Source organism: Lycium ferocissimum, chromosome 8 (genome assembly GCF_029784015.1).
Source record: "Lycium ferocissimum isolate CSIRO_LF1 chromosome 8, AGI_CSIRO_Lferr_CH_V1, whole genome shotgun sequence".
NCBI lineage: Eukaryota > Viridiplantae > Streptophyta > Magnoliopsida > Solanales > Solanaceae > Lycium > Lycium ferocissimum.
Genome location: NC_081349.1, coordinates 20,266,006 through 20,286,377, shown reverse-complemented (window position 1 = coordinate 20,286,377; position 20,372 = coordinate 20,266,006). Strand labels below are relative to the sequence as shown.

The 20,372-nt window shown below is 36.6% G+C and overlaps 1 protein-coding gene and 1 long non-coding RNA gene across 2 annotated transcripts; both read right to left on the bottom strand.

The window, feature by feature from the left end:
* Positions 1–1,964: 1,964 nt before the first annotated feature.
* On the bottom strand, positions 1,965–9,362 carry LOC132066696 (synaptotagmin-5-like). Its single transcript, XM_059459937.1, has 3 exons — positions 8,949–9,362; positions 2,209–2,259; positions 1,965–2,115 (listed from the first exon to the last, which is right to left on the bottom strand). Exons 1-3 carry the CDS (start codon positions 9,024–9,026, stop codon positions 1,990–1,992), a joined length of 255 nt encoding a protein of 84 aa, XP_059315920.1. The 5' UTR covers positions 9,027–9,362; the 3' UTR covers positions 1,965–1,989.
* On the bottom strand, positions 7,999–8,266 carry LOC132066695 (uncharacterized). The gene is made up of 2 exons (XR_009416915.1): positions 8,169–8,266; positions 7,999–8,132 (listed from the first exon to the last, which is right to left on the bottom strand). It is a non-coding gene; the product is annotated as an uncharacterized LOC132066695 (long non-coding RNA).
* Positions 9,363–20,372: the final 11,010 nt, after the last annotated feature.

The window sequence follows — 20,372 nt, the reverse complement described above, 5'->3', positions numbered from 1 at the left end:
GATTGGAGCCTTTCCTTCTTTGGGCGGTACAATCTTCATGATTTATTCTTGCTGAATATATCGTCATTACTTGTCAAAGTGTTCTTCATATGACAAGTTTCTGGCTATACAAATTTGAGCTCTTATTTAAACAACCCAAGAGAATTTCAAGATCCTCTTCATTTCACCTTGGATCTTTATATTATTTTGAATGTAATCACATTCATCTTCTTGAATTTGGACTTTGATAACTCGAATGTGGACACTTTTGTAAACTAGAGACATCTTGATACTCCATAGATTTTGGATCTTCCTTAAGAACAAATTGATCTTGATCTTTTCCTTTTGTAGAATTGTAGTAAATATTCTTTCCATAATTCTTGTACCTTGATTTGAGTAAGTATTTCCTTCCACATCTTCTTCCGTAAATTCCATCTCGTAATACCTTCTTTTCCATATTTGATTAGATCTTTCACCAGATCCTTCTTCATCAAATAAACCTCGTAAAAATAAATTTACCACAAGTAAATGTTCTTTTATTAATAATTATGTTGGTTTGTTATCATCAAAATTAATAGGTGAAACCTTGGACCTAACAATGGGTTCGATCCTCAATTAGAGCATTGTCATTTTTTAATGAAATGGTGGCTTTAAAGCATTTTCTGTTTAGGTTTGCTGGTTCTTATTTCTTATCTTAGTAATAGTAAGTCTCGTTTTTAGCTGGCTTCCCTTTCTCAATTAGAACATTATCTTACTTTTTTAGATTCCCCCACCACCACCACAGTCTACTTCAAATAACCATCTTTAAAACATTTAGCGATATTTAAATATTTTGAATGTTTATAGATTAAAAAAACTGTCATTTACAAACAGAAAACAATTAAAAGAAAGAGTTATGAACTAAATTAAATTAATTTAAAAAAATTAATGAAGAGGGTTTATAAGGCAAACCGGCCAAATAAATAATGTCAGTATAGACCAAATCAAATTAAACCAAATAGAATAGATCATCTCAACAAATATCCTTTGCATGTTTTACTACGAATTATTAAAGAGACAAAATTCACTATGGATGAAGTGTAAAGTTTTTTAAGTAAAATTACTAATGCTAGTGCTAACAGAGTAATTCATTTGACTTGGCCCATGTTCTACACATCACGAAGCAGCAGAAGCGCCTTACAAGCATAACAAAATTATAAAATTGAAGAGAAAATGCTACTGAAGAAGCTTATACAATGGACCTCCAGGAGTTTCTAAACCAGCTTAACCACTTGGTCACAGTATTGTGTAGCTTCAGGTGAATTTTACTTTCGTAAATAATTGGTGCTTCACTTTTTTAAATGACACTCACCTTTGTATAAGATACAATTTTTTGACGAAACAGATTCAGTTGAACACATATTTTTAAGTGGGTTCGTCATAGGTCTAAAATGTTTAGCCTTCTCTTCACTGTCCTAACGGGAACACAATTGTGTTTTCATTCTTGCTGATTTGCCTTTTTGACGACCGCCATTTGTTCAAAGGCAAGCACCTGTGACTTTAAAATTACGGATCCCAATACCCAATTTCATGTACCACTTTGAGCTTGACATTACAGACAGCAGCACGGTGACGGCAACAGTGTCAAAAACCTTGGGTGAAATAATGCTGTCCATGACACCTGAACAGATATATGATACTGTCACTATTAAGCTGTGTGCCATTACACATTATATTGGAAATAAAGAGTACAAAAGTGAGTAGAGAAGTACAAATAAAATCATTGCTAGTTTTATCAGTTAACAAATCCCATCGTCTCTTCAAACAAACTGCACCATATGAATGACGATGAAGGCTAATTTTTTTTTTTTTTTTTTTTTTTTCGGTTCATTCTACTAATTTTTTGTTTGTCCGTTTGTAACATTTACATTTAGTCATAACCCGACCGCAACATATATACACACACAAGTAGATAAAGTTAAAACACTGGAATGAGTTGAGACACCTGAGGCATATTACGCCAGCCATCATCTAAACTGTGAATTGTGGAGCAACTGTACCAAGAGTGAACTTTGAAAATTTCAACGACGCCAAAATCACAGGTCTATATTGTTCCAAAATTGGCTCCACACTTGACCTTACCAGTTCTGATGCTGCCTGAATTACCATTATATCCTCACCAGCTCATTTAGGAGCAAATTAGTCCCAATAGAGTGGAAAATTAAACTATGTCGCGACATTGAATCTAACCTCATCCACATATGGCCAGAGCTTTTCAAGATGAGAATTAAGCCACGTCAACTGTAAGAACAAAAGGCAAAAAATTAAAAAGGTCAGTTTTTTTCCTTCGCAACAAACTAAATCATAACATGTATGCTAAGATGGACATTAAACAAAGTCCATGAAGGGACAGTCTTTTTAACCAAAGACCACAACCATAATGCAGAATTTAATCTCAATGATCTTATGGTCACTATGTACCCCCCAAAACTGTTAGATCTCTAAAACTAGAGATCGATGCGGAAAATTAAAGAACAAACCCTAAAATAAAAGAGAGAGAAAGGAGAAGTTTTATTTCATCTGTGAAATGTAAAAGTGCCAAAAGTGCACTTCTAGAATATCCCAAAGCTTATATATGTACATGTGTTTTCAAAATTACGGGAGCAATAATGCTAAAAATAGTAAACATAATATTTGGACAGAGTCCAAATTTCAGTGTCAATCACCAGATAACTCGGTCAACATCCCCCGCACAGTATCCTAAGGATAGAAACAAATGGCCAAGTCTAGACAAAATAGTTGATGGGGACCATCAGAGCTTTGGTCAACATGTACACATGGTCTAACCTGATTAATCTAATCAGCACCTCGTCACAAAATGGAGAGAAATGAGGTTAGAAAGTAAAAACAATCTCGAACAAAATGACAATCAATTTCGATATGTTTGTGCTTTCATTAGGAAGTTGGACTGTTTTGGCAATATGTAGGACATTCCGATTGTCCTTGCAAAATATGGGTACAGGAGAAGAGATAACCAAACCAAGATCAGTACAATCATTGTACAAGAATATCACCTCAGCTACCACTTTTCTCAACGCCCTATACTCTGCCTCAGCAGATGAAAGGGAGATGGTAGGATATTTCTTGCTTTTCCAAGAGATCAGATCTTTACCACCTAATGTAATGTTTTCCAGAACGGACCTTCGAGATTAGGCACATGTGCAATCTTCAATAAAGAATGCCTCGAGAGAATAATTTCTCTCTCTCCAAGCAAACAATAATATGCCTTGATCAGGAGCATTCAAGAGATACCTCAACACATGAATACCGTAGCTTTAACATACGGGGAATCCTATATTTGGATAAAAAAAATCAAATGTTATGTATCCAAAAGAAAAGACATATGGGTCGGGTATGTTGTAAAATACAATTTGAAAGTCTTTGTAAGTAGTAGGATCAGATAAAAGGTCACCCGAGTCAGGGGTCAACTTGACAGCAAGGTCCAAAGGTGTAGATACAGGTGTAAAGTGGGAACACTGAAACTCTTCCAACAAATCAGAGGTGTACTTATGCTGATTCATCAAATAACCAGAAGGATGGACAGTGATCTCCAAACCCAGAAAATAGTGAACCAAACCCAAATCTTTAATTTTGAACTGGGCATCAAGGAAGGATTTAAGATCATTCATCTGTAAATATCAGAACCAGCCAGCAAAATATCATCAACATACACCACTAGAACAACCAAGGATGAGCCAGATGACTTGGTGAAAAGTGAATAATCATTCTTACTTGGAATGTAGCCTCGTGAAATCAAAGCTTCAGACAATTTTGAAAACCATTGCCTGGAAGCTTGTTTGAGGCCATATAAAGACTTCTTGAGTTTGCAAACCAAAGGAGTAGAAGAAGGTGAACAAGAAGAAGAAACCTGAAGGCCAGGGGGCATTTTCATATAAACGTCTTCATGGAGATCACCATGAAGGAAAGCATTGTTAACATCTAACTGAAAAACTGTCCAGTGTCTCTTAGCAGCAATAGACAAAAGGCACTTGACAGTGGTGAGTTTGACAACTGGGGAAAAAGTCTCATTGTAATCTATGCCTTCCTTTTGAGTATCACCCCTAATCACAAGCCTAGCCTTGTATCTTTCAATAGTGCCATCAGATTTTTGTTTGATCTTGTATACCCATTTACAAGGAATGGCCTTTGTGTGGGATGGAAGGGCAAAAATGTCCCAAGTATGGTTTGCCTCAAGAGCCTGAAATTCTTTTAGCATAGCCTCTTGCCAAGCAGGTTGAGAGGCAGCCTGTTGGAAAAATTGAGGCTCATGCAGTTGTAAAACAGCAGAAGGGATTTTAGAAGTAGAAAGAGAGAAAGAGGGAAGAACAGAGGTGCAGATGAAGTCTGCAAGGTGGGCAGGGGTGTGTTTGGGCCTGGTACTCTGTCTAACAGGCAGAAGAGGGGCAGATGACAGCACTGGAGGTGGATTAGGGGTTGGTAGAGGAGTAGGTAGATCAGGAGGAGTGGGAACAGTTGTGGTAGGGGCAGGAATGAGCTGAGGTTCATCAGGAAGATCACTGAAAATGTGATCAGAAGGAGGAAAAGGAAAAGAAGGTGGATTAGAATAAGGGAAGGTATCTTCATGAAACATAATATCTCTAGAGAAGAATATGGCATGAGTGGAGAGATTGAGCAACTTATAACCTTTTTTACCACAAGGGTAACCTAAAAAGACACAAGGAATAGATCTTGACTGGAATTTGTCCCTCCCAGGTTTAGGTGTGGCAGCATAACCTAAACAGCCAAAAGATCTTAAATGATCATAAGTAGGAGGGGTGCCATGTAGTTTTTCAAAAGGTGTAAGGTTGAGTAAAACAGTGGATGGTAGTCTATTGATCAAATAAGTGGCTGTAAGTACACAGTCCCCCCAATACTTCAAAGGAATTATAGACTGAAATAGTAAGGCTCTAGAGACTTCTAAGAGATGTTTATGTTTCCTTTCCACAATCCCATTTTGTTGGGGTGTATGTGGAATTGTGGTTTGGTGAGAAATCCCATTTAATCGAAAAAAATTGTTGAAGTTCAGTACTGCTACCCAGCTCATAAGCATTATCAGATCTAAAAGATTGGACAGAAGTTTGAAACTGAACTTTAACCATGGCAACGAATGCCTTTAAAACAGATAAGGTATTGCTTTTGGAGGAAAGAAGATGAGTCCAAGTTGCCCTAGAAAAATCATCCACTAAAGTTAAGAAATATCTAAAACCATTGTATGTTTGAGTGTTATAAGGCCCCCAAATGTCAATGTGGACTAGTTGGAAAGGAACTGAAGTGTGAGTGGTGCTGTCATGAAAAGGAAGCCTTTGTTGCCTAGCCTTGGGACAAATATCACACATGAACTGTTGTTTAGGAGACAGTTTATCAGACAAAAAAGGTATAGATTTCATTTTATGAAAAGGCATGTGTCCCAATCGTTGATGCCAAACAGATTAGTCTTATTTACATTATTGTAAGAAGTACAAGTAGAACAATGATTGACAGAAGGAAATTCAGATGCAAATGCATTGCAATTGACAGAAGAAGAAACAGTAGAATGTAGACAATCTGTATTGAGGAAGTATAGACCATTGGCAGCTCTACCAATTTCCAATTGCCTCCTCAGAGAAGGGCCCTGTAAAGTGCAATTAGATTTGGTAAAGAGTGCATCACAATCAAATTGAGTGAGTAGTTTGTGTACTGATATGAGATTGAAATGGAAAGAAGGGACTAATAAAACTTTATGTAGAGTCATATCGGTTCTGAGGTGCAAAGAACCAGTAGAAATTACTTTAACTTTTTATCCATTAGGCAGTGTAATTAAAAAGGGTGTGATAAGAGGTATAATATTGTGAAGAAGATGTTTGTGAGGGGTCATGTGATTTGTGGCACCAGAATCAATGATCCAGGGATTTATACCTAAGTTTGACACTGCACAAGCATGAAAAGCAACAGAATGAACTTCAGGATGGGTGAACACACCTGCAAAGTGTGCAAAAGCTGAGTTTTCAGATTCAGAGAGATGAGTCTGTTGGAACCTTTGTTGTAGCTGTTGGTAATGCTGGAACTGATCCTTTGTGAACCCAGGAGGAATGGTGTGATCAGGTTTACTAGAAGGATAAAAGGTATCTAGATGAGTTCCATCCTCTTGAACACATGAGGCAGATTTCTTGTTTTTTAGTAAACTTATAGTCGGCTGGATAACCATGGAACCTGTGGCATTTTTCAATACTATGGCCAGGTCTCTTGCAATATTTGCAAAATAGTGAAGATGTAGGGGGTTGAGCATTGGCAGGAGTGGGAGTCCTCTTAGGATCAAATTGGACTCTTTGAGTAAAATTTCTACCATGATGAGAAGCTGAAGCATTGAAGGAAGCTGATTCATTTGAAAAACTGGAAATAGGGGCAGAAGTTTCCTTCTGTTTTTCATCATGTTGCAGCATCGAGTAGGATTTACTTAAAGAAGGAAGTTCAGGCATCATTAAAATGTTGCTCTTGCAAGTAGAATAGGACTCATTCAGGCCCCCAAGGAATTGGTACAATTTTTGTTCTTCTATGAACTTATTGAGTGCCCCACATGTACAGACAGGTCCCACATAAGATGTACTCAGTTCATCCCATAGGGCACGCATCTTAGTAAAATAAGAAGCAATACTGGAAGACCCCTGGGCAGTTCCACTGAGTTCTTTTTGAAGTTGAATGTATTTACTACCATTTGATTGTCCAAACCTCTCATTTATATCTGTCCAAATGTCTTTGGTAGAGTCAAAACCTATAACACTACGAGCTATGTCAGGTGATAGAGAATTTGTGATCCAAGCTATAACCATATCATTGCATCTTTCATAGAAAGGAAAAGTTGGTGAATCAGGATCTGGTTTAGGTGCTTTTCCTGTGATGATCCCCAATTTGTTCTTGGCGGAAAGTGCAGTTAGCATATTCTTACGCCAAATAACGAAACCAGTACCATCAAAAGGAAGAGAAACTAAGTGACATCCAGGGCTATCTGAAGGATGAACGTAAAAGGGATGAGTAGTAGACACTGTGAATTCCTCAAAACCCTGAGTGGTAGCTTGATTCGCAATAGACATTGTCGAGGAAGTACGTCAAGATCGAGATAATCGCAACTCAACAATCACAACACAACAACCAAATCGCATAATAACCAAAACTTCACTAGTCGCGATGTATACAACAATCACAACAGAGCAATCAATTGCACAATAACCAGAAATCCACCAACTGCGATGTAAACTATATGCAAACCCTAGAATTCGACTAACATACTACAAAATTGTCTAGAAACCTACAGATCTGGTAGGAAAACTCTAGAATCGCTAACACATACAATGTATGAAGAGAAATAAGAACAGTTACCGCCCTTCTTCGCAACCTGAAGAAGTAAGGCCTTGTATTTCACTTGTCGAATCAAAAGAAACCACGAGAATCACCAGAACCAGTGATTATTTTGTTCGTCGAATCAGATTCACCACAAAAAACACCAAACCAGCAAAAGAACACCAAAATGAACCACAAAATTCATGAAGAAATCAGAATCGATGAAATATTTCTCAACAAAAATTCTCACGGGTACGATCGGAGGATAGAGAAGATTGAGAGGGTCACGGAAACCCGCTCTGATACCATGTTAGATCTCTAAAACTAGAGATCGACGCGGAAAATTGAAGAACAAACCCTAAAATAAAAGAGAGAGAAGGGAGAAGTTTTTATTTCATCTGTGAAATGTAAAAGTGCCAAAAGTGTACTTCTAGAATATCCCAAAGCTTATATATGTACATGTGTTTTCAAAATTACAGGGACTGAATAGCAAAAATAGTAAACATAATATTTGGACCGGGTCTTCATTAAGTTGGGTAATATCGTGTCAATCAACGAGACGGGCTCGGTCAACAATTTTGTAAAAAGAACATTAATGGTGTGTTTGGCATGACGAAGAAAATATTTTCCGAAATTCTATTTCCGGAAAAAAGAACTTATTTTCTCGATTTTGGTTGCCCGAAATTGTTCCACCAAAAGGAGCAATAACATTTAGACATTGTTATCAATCTTTACTACTCAAATATTTTTCATTAAAACACTATCCAATTTGCTAATTCAATCTTCAATTCAATAAATGTCTTTGCCCGAAAATATTTTCCTCTCTCCAACCAAACACGAAAAAATATTTTCCGCTCTCCAACCAATCACAAAAAAACATTTTCCAGAAAACAAGTCATTTTACAGATTTCTGAAAAATGAGTTCCGTCTTACGGGGTACGGCAGAACCAGTAGCTTTAGCTTAAACTCTTTATTTGTGTTAAGAAAATTCATCTGATATGTATAAATAGTCTTTTCAGAAGCCTAGCAAGCAACAAGAACTGTGGTCTTAGAATCCATAAACTAAAAATTCTGGTTCCGCCCGTGCGTCACAAACACATCCTAAAGATAAGTTAAAAGACTTCACCTCTTGCTAATTTTAGTGGCCGGAAAATATGTCCTAGGGATATCATTTTCTACCAAAAGGAGCAAACAATCACCTCAACATTCAGACATTATTATCAAACTTTACGACTCGCTCTGTCCGAAAATAAGTATTGCTTTAGCAAAAAAAAAAAAAAAAGAAATTATCCCAAAATAGTGTCGCTTTAGGAATTCAAGACAAAAAATAGTATTATTTCCAACTAAACTCTTATATTAAAATAATACTTCTTTTTAATAGTGCTCAATTCTTAAGAAACATCTAATAAATAGAGGTAAACTAGTAAAGTAGTAAACTATACCTTGTATTTATTATTTTTCTTAATGGGAGTGAAATAAGCTAAAGCGACACTTATTTTGGGACAGAGGGAGTACTCAAATATTTGTTCATCAAAGCACTATCCAATTTGCTAATTCAATCTTCAAAATAACTTATATCTTACCAAACAAATCCTAAGAAAAGTTAAAGATATTACCTTTTGTTGATTTGAGAAAACAAGCCAAGAAGGGTATTGTTGAGGTGTGAATATCTTTCTTGAATCATCCACTTTCATTCTACCAAATGCAGCTATTCTACTTGCCTATAACAGTTCAACACAACAAAATAACATAAATACAAACAAAACCAGAAATGAAAAATAACTAAATATCACAAACTTTAAAGTAAAAACAGAAAAATACAAACAAACAAAAAAAGGTGAGATTTTTAATCTGTTTTTGGAGTTTTTTCCTGTGTGGTTTTCCTAAAAGGTGAATTCTTGAAGAAAAAAAAATTTAAAAAAAATTGTATTTTGAGACTCAATTAAGTTGAAATATTTTGAAAAATATACTAAAGGTGGGATTTTTAATTTGTTTTGGAGTTTTCTTCTGGTGGGGTTTTCCTAAAAGGTGAATTCTTGAAAAAAGAAATTAAATGATTTGTATCTTTTATTTGGTTAATAAAGATTTGTATTTTGAGATTCAATGGAACCTTAAATTGTCGGAAAATGTTTTTGGTTTTTTTTTTTTCTTTAAAAGATTTTTGTGGATTTTTTCAATAGGTGAGTTCTTGAAAAAAAAGAAAAAACAGATATATATTTTTTTAAAAGCTAAGGGATTGTTTGGTAGCTGGTTAGAGGTATGTTGACTATTGGTAACTTAGAGATTAGTTATGAGGGAATTTATGTAGTATTATCTTATGCAGAGATTAATTATTCATGTATCCCAGTAGTTATTCCACCTTTTTATACTGCATAAAGTAATTATATAAAATACCTCACAACTTATATATGTATTAGTGGGTTTCTAAATCTCAAACTAAACGCGATATTAATTTTATAAATGAATAACTTACCTTCTAACTAGCTATCAAATATGATATATTACTTATGCAAGATTTAGTATCTGCATAACTCACCTCCAGATCAACTACCAAACGACCCCTAAAAGTTTTACTTTTTCAATGTTCTTTCTCGTTAAAGGCTTAGAGCAGCCGTAAAGACACTTTTGAAGTGTCCAAAGCAAAATTACGAAAAGAAAAGAGGAATATCATTTTCAGATGCCTATTAGTGGGGGCCAAAACTTTGCCCAATTATATTTTGCCATGTTATCAAATTACGTACAGTTTGATTCATCTTTCTTCATCTTTTCTAATAGTTGTTTGATAATATCTCCATCTTTGCCATGCTATCAAATTACGAAAAGAAAAAGAGGATGTACATGTATTACATTATAGAAAACCAATTTACATTTGCAGTGAACACAAGGTTTTCTTTTCCACTTTGTATAAGAACTGTAATGTAATATGGACATGTAGTTATGTTGAATGTATGGATCCAGGTAAAACTGATCCAAAGGTCTCGGATTGGAACCGAAAATAAAGAAAATTCAGTGTTCTGCGCTTAAAAAAGCAGAAAAACTTTTCCTCATTCATTATCAAACAGTATTAGTTAGTTGTTGAACATTGTGAGCCCCAGAGGTATAATCCGTCACGAAGTATAAATATTTGTAAAAACCTACTAAAATTGAAACTGCGGAAGTGGAAAGTCAGCTAGAGAACATATATTTTAAGGCTCCTTTATGACTAAAAAGATGGAGAACCACAAAACTATTTTCCACTTCTACATTTTTGAGTGCTCTTCTCCATCAGTTTTCACAAATTAAATACAAACTTACTTATATCAAGTGATTAAAATGATGAACCAAACTCTATATGCTTACTACTTTGCTTTTTCCTATTTTGTTGTACTAATAAGCTATGTGCTCGAGCTCTCCTAAAATATAATGCTGGCGCACTTGTGTCGGCTCCTTAAAAAATGTACTACTTTTGAAGGATCCAACATGCACCCGGCGACATTTTTAAAAATTTCGAGCAACATAGCTAATGAGTGGTTGTGTGGATCACTTCTGTCAACAACTAGATAGTTGCTTTCCTCTATATGTATCCACTCGATTCTTTCAAACATGTCAAAGTTAAAACAAATGATGAGGAATTTTGGCAACATCTTGAATATATAAAACAAAAGGTGAACCTATTTCTTAAGCACTGACATGAATCATCTGCATTGTATTTTTTGGTCTAACTTATCGCTCAAATATCAGATTTTTCTCTATATTTGCTTCTAAATATTTGAGATTCACCTCCATGTCTAAGTCACAGATTAACGGGTAAATCCATGTGTTTAGGTGGATCATTCTGCTATAATAACACATATGAGTTGCTATCAAAACATAATTACATATACAAACAATATACTAAAATTAAAAAGAGAAAAACAGAAATAGAACAGTTCAATTAGAGAACAAGTTAAAGCACAGACTAAAGCATAATATTGATCCTGGGATAATACCAAAGTTACTTATTATACAAAGGCAAGTTGGCTCTTTCAATCTTCAATTAAGTATAGTCTCGCCTTCTCTTCGTGCCCTTCTTATTTTCTTGGGAAAAGCGCCTTCAAGAAATTCCACAACCCATTTTGGCTTACGAGCTTTAAACATGAGGCTCCACATGACAGTTCCAACAACAAGTCCACAACTGTAGCTTATGACCACTGATTCCCAAGTAAATCCACTCGCAAAATATAAAATCATTTTATATATATATATATATATATATATATAGATACTATATATATATATATTTGATAAAGGAGGACTACATAAATCAAGGTTGCCACAATACGAGTCATTTTCAAATGTGTTGAATTGTATACCTTGAGGAATGCGTCCAACAAGAAGATTTTGAGAGAGGTTTAACTTTGCCACAAATTTTATTCTTGTCAGTTCGTACGGAACCTTTCTAGTCAGCCAATTCCAAGACAGATCTAATGCTTCAAGCATATTCAACTATCCCAGTTCTATTGGAATATCACCTGTGAGATTGTTATGTGATAAATTGAGTAGCCAAAGCAAGCTGAGATCATTTAGTGCTTTCGGAATCACACCTTCAAAATGGTTGCTTGAGAGATCTATGGCTGTCATAGTTGTGCTGATTCTTTCTAGCTCAATTTCCTGGCCTTTGATTACCAACCGCACTGAATCCTCATACTGTGGTATTAAATACTCAATATATAAGCCAAATGCCTTCAGATAGCTGATGTCACCTTTGTGCGTGCTATTTTCTATCATTGCTTTGAAGTTTCAAAAAACTTTTGGAGCAATGAGCCACCGAACTATATATGTGAGAGATCGAAAACAAACTGGAAACTTGTTCCTAGTACTTATAGGTCCATAGAACTTGTTCGACTTTAATATAAGAACTTGCAGCTCTTCAAGAGTTCCTAGCCAAGCTGGAAATGTGTCATTTATGAGATTATTCCCCAAATCAAGAATTTCTAATCCAGTGCAGTTGAGCAACGACATAGGGGCAGGTCCTTCAAAACGCTTACCATTCAAGGCAATGGTATTCAATAAAGTGCTATGCGCACACAATGGTGAAAGACTCCCCGTGAAATTATTTCTTCTCAAGTCAAGAACCTTTAGCAAGTTATGCTTCCCAAGAAATGTGGATCTGATTCACTGAAAGTGGTATGTGATAAATTCAGTATTGTAAGGTTCTTCAACTTACAGATAAAAGAAGGTAGCTGACCCTGAAGGAAGTTAAATTTAAGATCAATAAGATTTAGATTAGGGTAATGAAGTTGTTCTATGTGTCCTGTAAGTGAATTTTGTGAAAGATTTAGGTATATCAATAATTCCCACCTCATGCCGCTAAACCAGTTAGGGATTGGACAATGAATCTTATTGTTAGAAAGATCTAAGACCCTAAGGTTCTTTAAATTTCTCAAGAAGTGTGGAAAAGCCTTCAGTTGACAAGATAAGAACAAATCTGATAGGCTAGGAAAAGTGATAGTTATTCTCGCATCCATGTTAATTGATGAAAGGTCAAGGAATATTAGGTTAATGAGACTCACAAGTGATTGAGGAAAAGGACCACTGAGTTGATTATGACTTAAATACAAAATACTCTAATGTTGGGTTTGTTTTGAGCTCATCAGCCACTCCACTGAATTGATTATGATCGAGACTCAATGTATTTAAGGAAGGGAGGCTAAATACTCAAGAGGGTATTGTGCCATTTAGAGAGTTGTGACACAAATACAGATAAGTTAGCTTCGGTAGCACTTTCGGCATTGCTTTGGATTTAGCCATATAGGTAATTAAAAACAAGTCTGATCTTGACGATTTTTCAAGCTTAAAATTGAAGAGGGAAATAGACCAATGAAGCTGTTTTTAGAAAGATCTAAGCTTTCAAGACGTGTCCACATATAAATGGTGACCGATATGTTTATTGTCTATTATATCGAACCATGTGCAACACAAAACAACAAATGGTATCTTATGGTTGTTCACAACAACTCAATGATACCGACTTACAAATTTGGCATAAGCATTACATTTTGATACAACATGATAATCATTTATTCCTTTAATAACTTGACTAGTTTTTTTGTATTGGTAGTGGGAGGTATAAAGCCATCAATTTCTGAAAGATTACTGCTAAACATATGCATATACTTGATTCTTAGTTTAAAGGCCAATAATGTTGGTTTGTGTTATTATGTTATAAAATTAAATGATTTACAGTTGAAGGTGCACGAATATTTGCACTTGTAGATTATACATGTCTATTTGAAGCTTAAATGTTGTCACAGAGGCGAAACCAAAATTTTAATTTTATGGTTAGGACTCAAAATTCTAACATTTTGCGTCTAATTTCATTATTTGTGCTTAGTAATTTTTTAACACATATACAGAGTCTAAACCTGTAGGTTCTTCACTAGATTTGCCCCTACATTATTATGTTCAGCTAGTTGGATGGGACGAAAAAGCAATTTTAAAATCACTGTAAATTAGCAACAATATCCTGCACTTGGCATCTGTCATAATTTTCGTTCCTCTGATAATTGTATGCTAGATAATTTGAACCAAAGCTTAAAAAACATAATTTCACTGTCAAGTCGTCTAAAGATAACTATAAGTGACTCTTCATAATAAGTGAAATTAATAACTTGAAAATCAAGGTAAACAAAACATGTTAAATTATACTGATAGTGGACTTTATGCTATCAGTATATAGAAGTCAAATTCGTTCAAATATGAAGGGAGTTAAGGAAAGTCTGTAAAATATATTAGAGTACCTGGCTTGAATGCCATTTGGAAAGATAATTTCTAAATCCTTAACTTCATGGTGTTACACCAGTTGTCTCACATATGATCCAATACAACTAAAATCATTTGGTGAAGATAAGAAGCTCTTTTTTGTGTTTTGGCTTCCCACTCGGTGTTCGATATCCATTTTGAGGCCTAACTAATTTCTAGGTTTGTGGCATGGGCAATTCGCAGAATTGCCCTTCTTTTGGGGTGGTCTTTAAATTTTGCCCCTAATATTTGTGGTCTTTAAGTTTTGCCCTTTGCTTGGATACCTGAGGTTCTGGGTTTGAACTCCCGCTCAGCCATAAAATAAAACAATAATTTTGCAAGGCAGGGCTGGGGGAGTGTATGCCGAATCCGGCATAAGTCCTTAAGGAAAAACCAAAGTTATGCCGGAAAGGGCATAACTTTTCCTCAAGGCATAGTTTAGTTATGCCTTATGTGGCAAAACTTTTCCTTGAAGAACTATGCCTTATCGGGCAGACATTTAATTAAAACATAACCAAAAGTATGCCCCATAAGGCAGAACTTTTCCTTAAGGCATAGAATTTGCCTTAGAAGACAAACTTTTAGTTATGCCTTAAGGAAAAGTTCCTTATTGTGGCATACTTTTAGTTATGTCTTACGGACACACTTTTTGTTAAGGCATAACTAAAAGTATGCCCCATAAGGCGGAACTTTTCCTTAAGCCATAACTATAAGTTTGCCTTGAAAAGTAAAATAAAATAAAATATATACCTCAAGGCAAAGTCTGCCCCCTCCAGCATAACTTTAGTTTTTCCTTAAGGATTGTATGCCGGATTCGGCATACACTCCTTCCAGCCCTGCCTTACGAAATTATTTTTTTTATTTTATGCCTGAGCGGGGGTTCGAACCCAGAATCTCAGGTATCCAAGCGAAAACTTAAAGACCATAAATATGAGGGGCAAAATTTAAAGACCACCCCAAAAGAAGGGCAATCTGTGCAAAAAAAATGAACTATGCCTTTAAGAAAAGTTCCCCGCCTTACGGGCTGTAATGTGAATTATGCGTATCCGGCATAACTTTAGTTTGCCTAAGGATTGTATGCCGGATTCGGCATAACTTTAGTTTTTCTCAAGGATCAGATGCCGGATCCGACATACACGCCCTGACCCCCGCCTTGTGAAATAATTTTTTTATTTTATGCTCGAGCAAAGTGGTTACTCACGACCCGACTAGGGGCCGCGACGGCACCCGTGCTACCCCCACCCGGCACCCCTTCGCATACATCTACATAACATCTAGGTGAGCCATAATCATTTCATGCATTCTAATCATACACCATAATAGTCCCATTGGACGACAATCATCATATATCATATCACGGCGTCTATGCCACAACAACGCATACGGGCCGACGAGGCCGCAAAATGATATACAAAAATATAGCCGACAAGGCCGGACACATCTATCCATATACACGTGACTACGAGCCTCTAAGAGTATGACATATCATGTGAGCGGGACAGACCCCGCTATGCCCATAATTATGTACACAAAAGAATGAGTACCAAAAGCTACGACCTCGAAGAAATGGATCTGTTGTGCGACCTCGAATGGCCGGCTATGGGTCAAGTTCGTCTCCCGTGCACTGCGGGCATGACGCAGCGTCCACAAACAAAAGGACGTCGCACGAAGAATGTACTGAGTATGTAAAGCATGATCAACATCAATATAGAAGCACAGTAGACAACATATGCAGCAACATAGAAGGGAAGACAACAATACCATCATCATGACACTTACTTGCTTTTCATAGGGACTTTCCATTTCTCATATGTATTTGTACCCACATGTCATCATCCATAGTCCATAATAGTACTCGTACCATAATTTGTGCTCGTATTCGTGTTCATATACATAGTCTTACTACGTTCATATTCATATTATATTCATAGTTATATCATATACATAACACGTACACATATATACATACATAGCGTACCCGACCATAAGGTTCGGTGTTTTATACATATTTGGCCAACCAAGGCTCAAGGTTATACGTACCGGCCCCAACCAAGGATCCTACCGACCCTACCAAGGTTGTTATCGTGCACAGCCCTACCAAGGCTCGATGTTATCCGTACCTTTCCGCAGTACGCGCGCGCGCGTTACGTCGTCGTATGCATACTCTATACATACATATATATATATATATATATATATATATATAAACATATACTCTACCCGGCACCATAGGCTCGAGGTTTCATTATAGCCCTTCATAGGCACACATACGTCTAATAGCCCGTAGGCATCTTTTCCATCATTATTATTAACGTCATCATTATAGGCTTCCTCGTCGTACGAGGTGCGTAGTACAATCGTAGTACATATCAAGGATCGTGAGCTTACGAGCTCGGAATATCAATCATTTGGAAACAACATATTCATATAGAGGAATTAGGAAATCGGCCAAGAACCATGCCTTATGAAACAAGGGTTAGCCTCACATACCTTTTTGTCACACTATTCTATGCTTGTACGACTCCTTCCAATGATAGCGTTTAACCTTCATTAATAGCATAACAATGGCCATTAGTCATTCACGTTATACACGTTATCTAGGTTTCTCAATTTGCTTCTAATTCACCCATATTCATGGTCATAATACCCAACTTTGTCCATTGGTCTAAAGTGTCTAGTTCATGTTCTTAATACCATTTATAACACATTTATCTCACAACCCAACAACATTCATGATTCAATTTCAAACTATGTCTCCAAACGTCACTATTCATCATTCATAACCCATTTTGCTATTCTCTTTTAATGACCAAGTATTTCAACTCTCAAATACCTTAAACAACATATAAATATCATGAATCTTACCTTAGATGTTTTAGGAACAAGCCTTGGTTGCTAATACTCCTCTTTGAGCAAAACCCTAGTTTTTCTCCACATGGATTTCTTGCCTTGGATGATCTTTGATGATTTCCTTTACTCTAGATTCACTTATTTAATGATGTTGATCCTCAAATATCCTTGAAAACTTGTGCAATAAATGTAGAGAGAGATTCTAGAGAGAAGTGGTGTAATGTAGAAAATGAAATAAAACAAGTCTTGGTCCTCATATTTAATGACTTGAAAAATCAGGTCAAGTGAACATGGTCGTCCATGGAGGTTTACGGTCCGTATTCCACTTTACGGACCGTCCCTCGTGGTCGTCTTTAACCTTAAGCGTAACCGTAAACTTTGGCAAGATGCATGGTGATTCACGACCATGGTTTACGGGCCGTATTTCACTTTACGGTCCGTCCACCGGGTCGTTTTTAACCATTCTCTCACCTGCGTAAACTTCGAAGCCTTGCATGCCATTCACATCGCGTTTACTGACCGTATTCCACTTTACGGTCCGTATTTGGACTTCGCGACATCGCGCTTTTTGCCAACTTTCAACTTTTCACATTTCTAGACTTTTTATTCTATTCATTCCCATCCGTTTACATACATTGCCCATGAAACACTATACACTCGCACTCATCACTAGTTCGTCCACTTGCGTACCAACGGGAAATTTTTCGAGGTGTAACACGAACCCTCTATCAAATAACACGTTGATTAAGTAAGACAATTCATTTAGCTAACAAATAATTAGGAATAACAGCGGAACTTCATAATATATTCATTAACTCAAATGTTTACATGATTCCAACAATACATGATTACAGACTCAATACAAATTCCCATGACCTGGTCTAGACTAGTACAAGAGCGACTAATGATTTCAAAATTTCCACTACACTCTAAGACTCAACCTCTGTCCCGAATGAAGTGGGAGGAGGCCTTCCAGATAGGCACCGCACATTTCCGCTTCACATCAATCGAATACCTGAAACAATCTACGCCCAAAAAGGGTGTAGCAAGTGTAATATCAGTACAAAACACGCGTACTGAGTAAGTATCATAGGCCAATAATGGCTAGTAACACATATCAGTAAAGAATTCACAGACAAACATGATAACAACTATACCAATTCATACGACTATCTACCATGCAATATACAACAATACCATTTTTATCATTAATTCCCGGCAATACTCACCAATCAGACTCATAAGAAACTAGCCACTTCCATATCATTTAATCATTCGTTTTAACCTAGTGGTCAACTCCTCACTAGGACACCTATTACCCTACAGCACATAAAGACTGAACACACAGATAAGATTCTGGACGATCTATAGCTACTTCATCGAGTACAATAACGAATCCAGACCCAAACACCCTTCATTACCTAAGTAAGGCAACTAACTCGAATATGTCAAGTCTGAGTGTATCCGAATCAATCTAATCGTCAAACAACTCAATCAAGTCATAATGCAAATGCGATGCAATGATGGTATGAATGCAATGCCATGCCATGCAAATGAGGTGTACATAGGTACTCTGGAGGAAAATATCGACGTCTCGGTAGCACAATCCAGCGTGACTCGCGAAGTCTAAGTGACACCCATCCCGGATTTTTGCCCAACAGACAGACTGGGCCCCGAATCTTTGCCCACAGGGGTAGTCTCACCGGAACCAGCCTGGGGGACCTACGGAGTCCATGCACTAACAACGATTCCGAGATATCATCGGAATCGGCCATGCAACAACAATGCCGAAATAGATCATTGGACATCGGTCACTCAAGTAAAAGAGTCTGTCAAATATCATTTTCACACGATCAACGATTCTGAAATTGAACCTCGGACATCGGCTTTCTCACAATCACTCAAGTAAAAGAGTTTATCAAATATCAGTTTCATATAATCAACGATTCTGGAATGGATCTTCGGACATCGGCCTTTTCACAATCACTTAAGTAGAAGAGTTTATCAAAATATCAATTTCGCTCAATCAACGATACCGGATCCTCGCCGAGTATCGGCCATGCATCATGAATATGAGAGAATGCGTGCAATGCATATGTCAATCAATCAAGTTCAATATCACAAGTACTACAACGGGGTACGCCAACAACGTGTCACATCACAATACCAACGGTGGGTATGCCAACATATATCAATAACTCGAATACCAACGATGGGTATGCCAATAATATACCCAAGTACCAATACCAACAACAGGTATGGCAATTCTATCCAAATCAAGACGACAAAGTAGAATTCAATAACTACCAATTACTCATGACATCAAGTCGGGACAATAGAACAATTTAAGGTACACATAACGGGGTGGCTAGTCCCAACACATACATCAGATCAATCAGTTGATACACGCCATACCACTTCCTTACCTCAGCCTATTAGTTCGGAACGAGGATCTCACTCCACCCTCGAAGTTATCCGTCACATAAAATTTAAGACCCAATCGCAACCGTGGGTACATTTTATCCTCTCGTTTAACGGTTAGACTCAACCTAAATAACATAACTCATTTAGTCACATATTATAGGAAGTTTTCATCATTAGACACAAATAGGTTCCATCCGCTACTCCCAAGTCACATAAATCCACCGATGATCAAGGAAAACCACATTAATACCTAAGGAATCTATAGGCCACAAGCCCGAACAAACAACTCACACAACAATACCAATCTAGAATTCTATCCCACATCTCCAATTTGCTGTGCGGTCATATGCGCTTACCGCTACGGCGGTTAGTACACCGCTACAGCTTCACCGCTATAACGTCAATACGACCGCTATGGCGGTCAAGTTCGGTCTGTTCGCCCACGTGTCTATTCCTTATGCGATGCGTACGACGATCTTGGTTTGGCTTAAAAAGGTTCCCAGGGTATGACTAGGTGGAGACACTGTTAAGGAGCCATAGTTGTCGTCTCCTTTGAAATTCACAGTAACAACGAAACGGGTCGTTACAATATTTGTCCCTAATTTTTTTTTTTTTTTTTTTTGTAGTGAATAAATGGGTGATGTATTTTTTAAAGATTTAATTTTAGCTTCTAGAATATGTTTTTATTTAAATTATAACTCTAAGAATGTTTCTACGTATTGTTTTCATCTAATGTTTATAAATATCAGAATCTCTATTATTGTTGTTAAGATAGGGGTAAATTTTTCTTATATATTAGTGTGTTGTATCTGTTCCGTATGTCAGCAAATAATAATTTATTACTCCCTCCATTTTATAATAAGTGATGTTTTTAGCTTATGCATATCTCTCAAGAAATTACTCACTCCTAAAAATTTGGAGTGCTCTTACTAACTTACCTCTAAATGCCTAGAAAAAGAAAAATTACGTAATGATTCTTAATTATGTTAATAAGATCATTTTTTTCA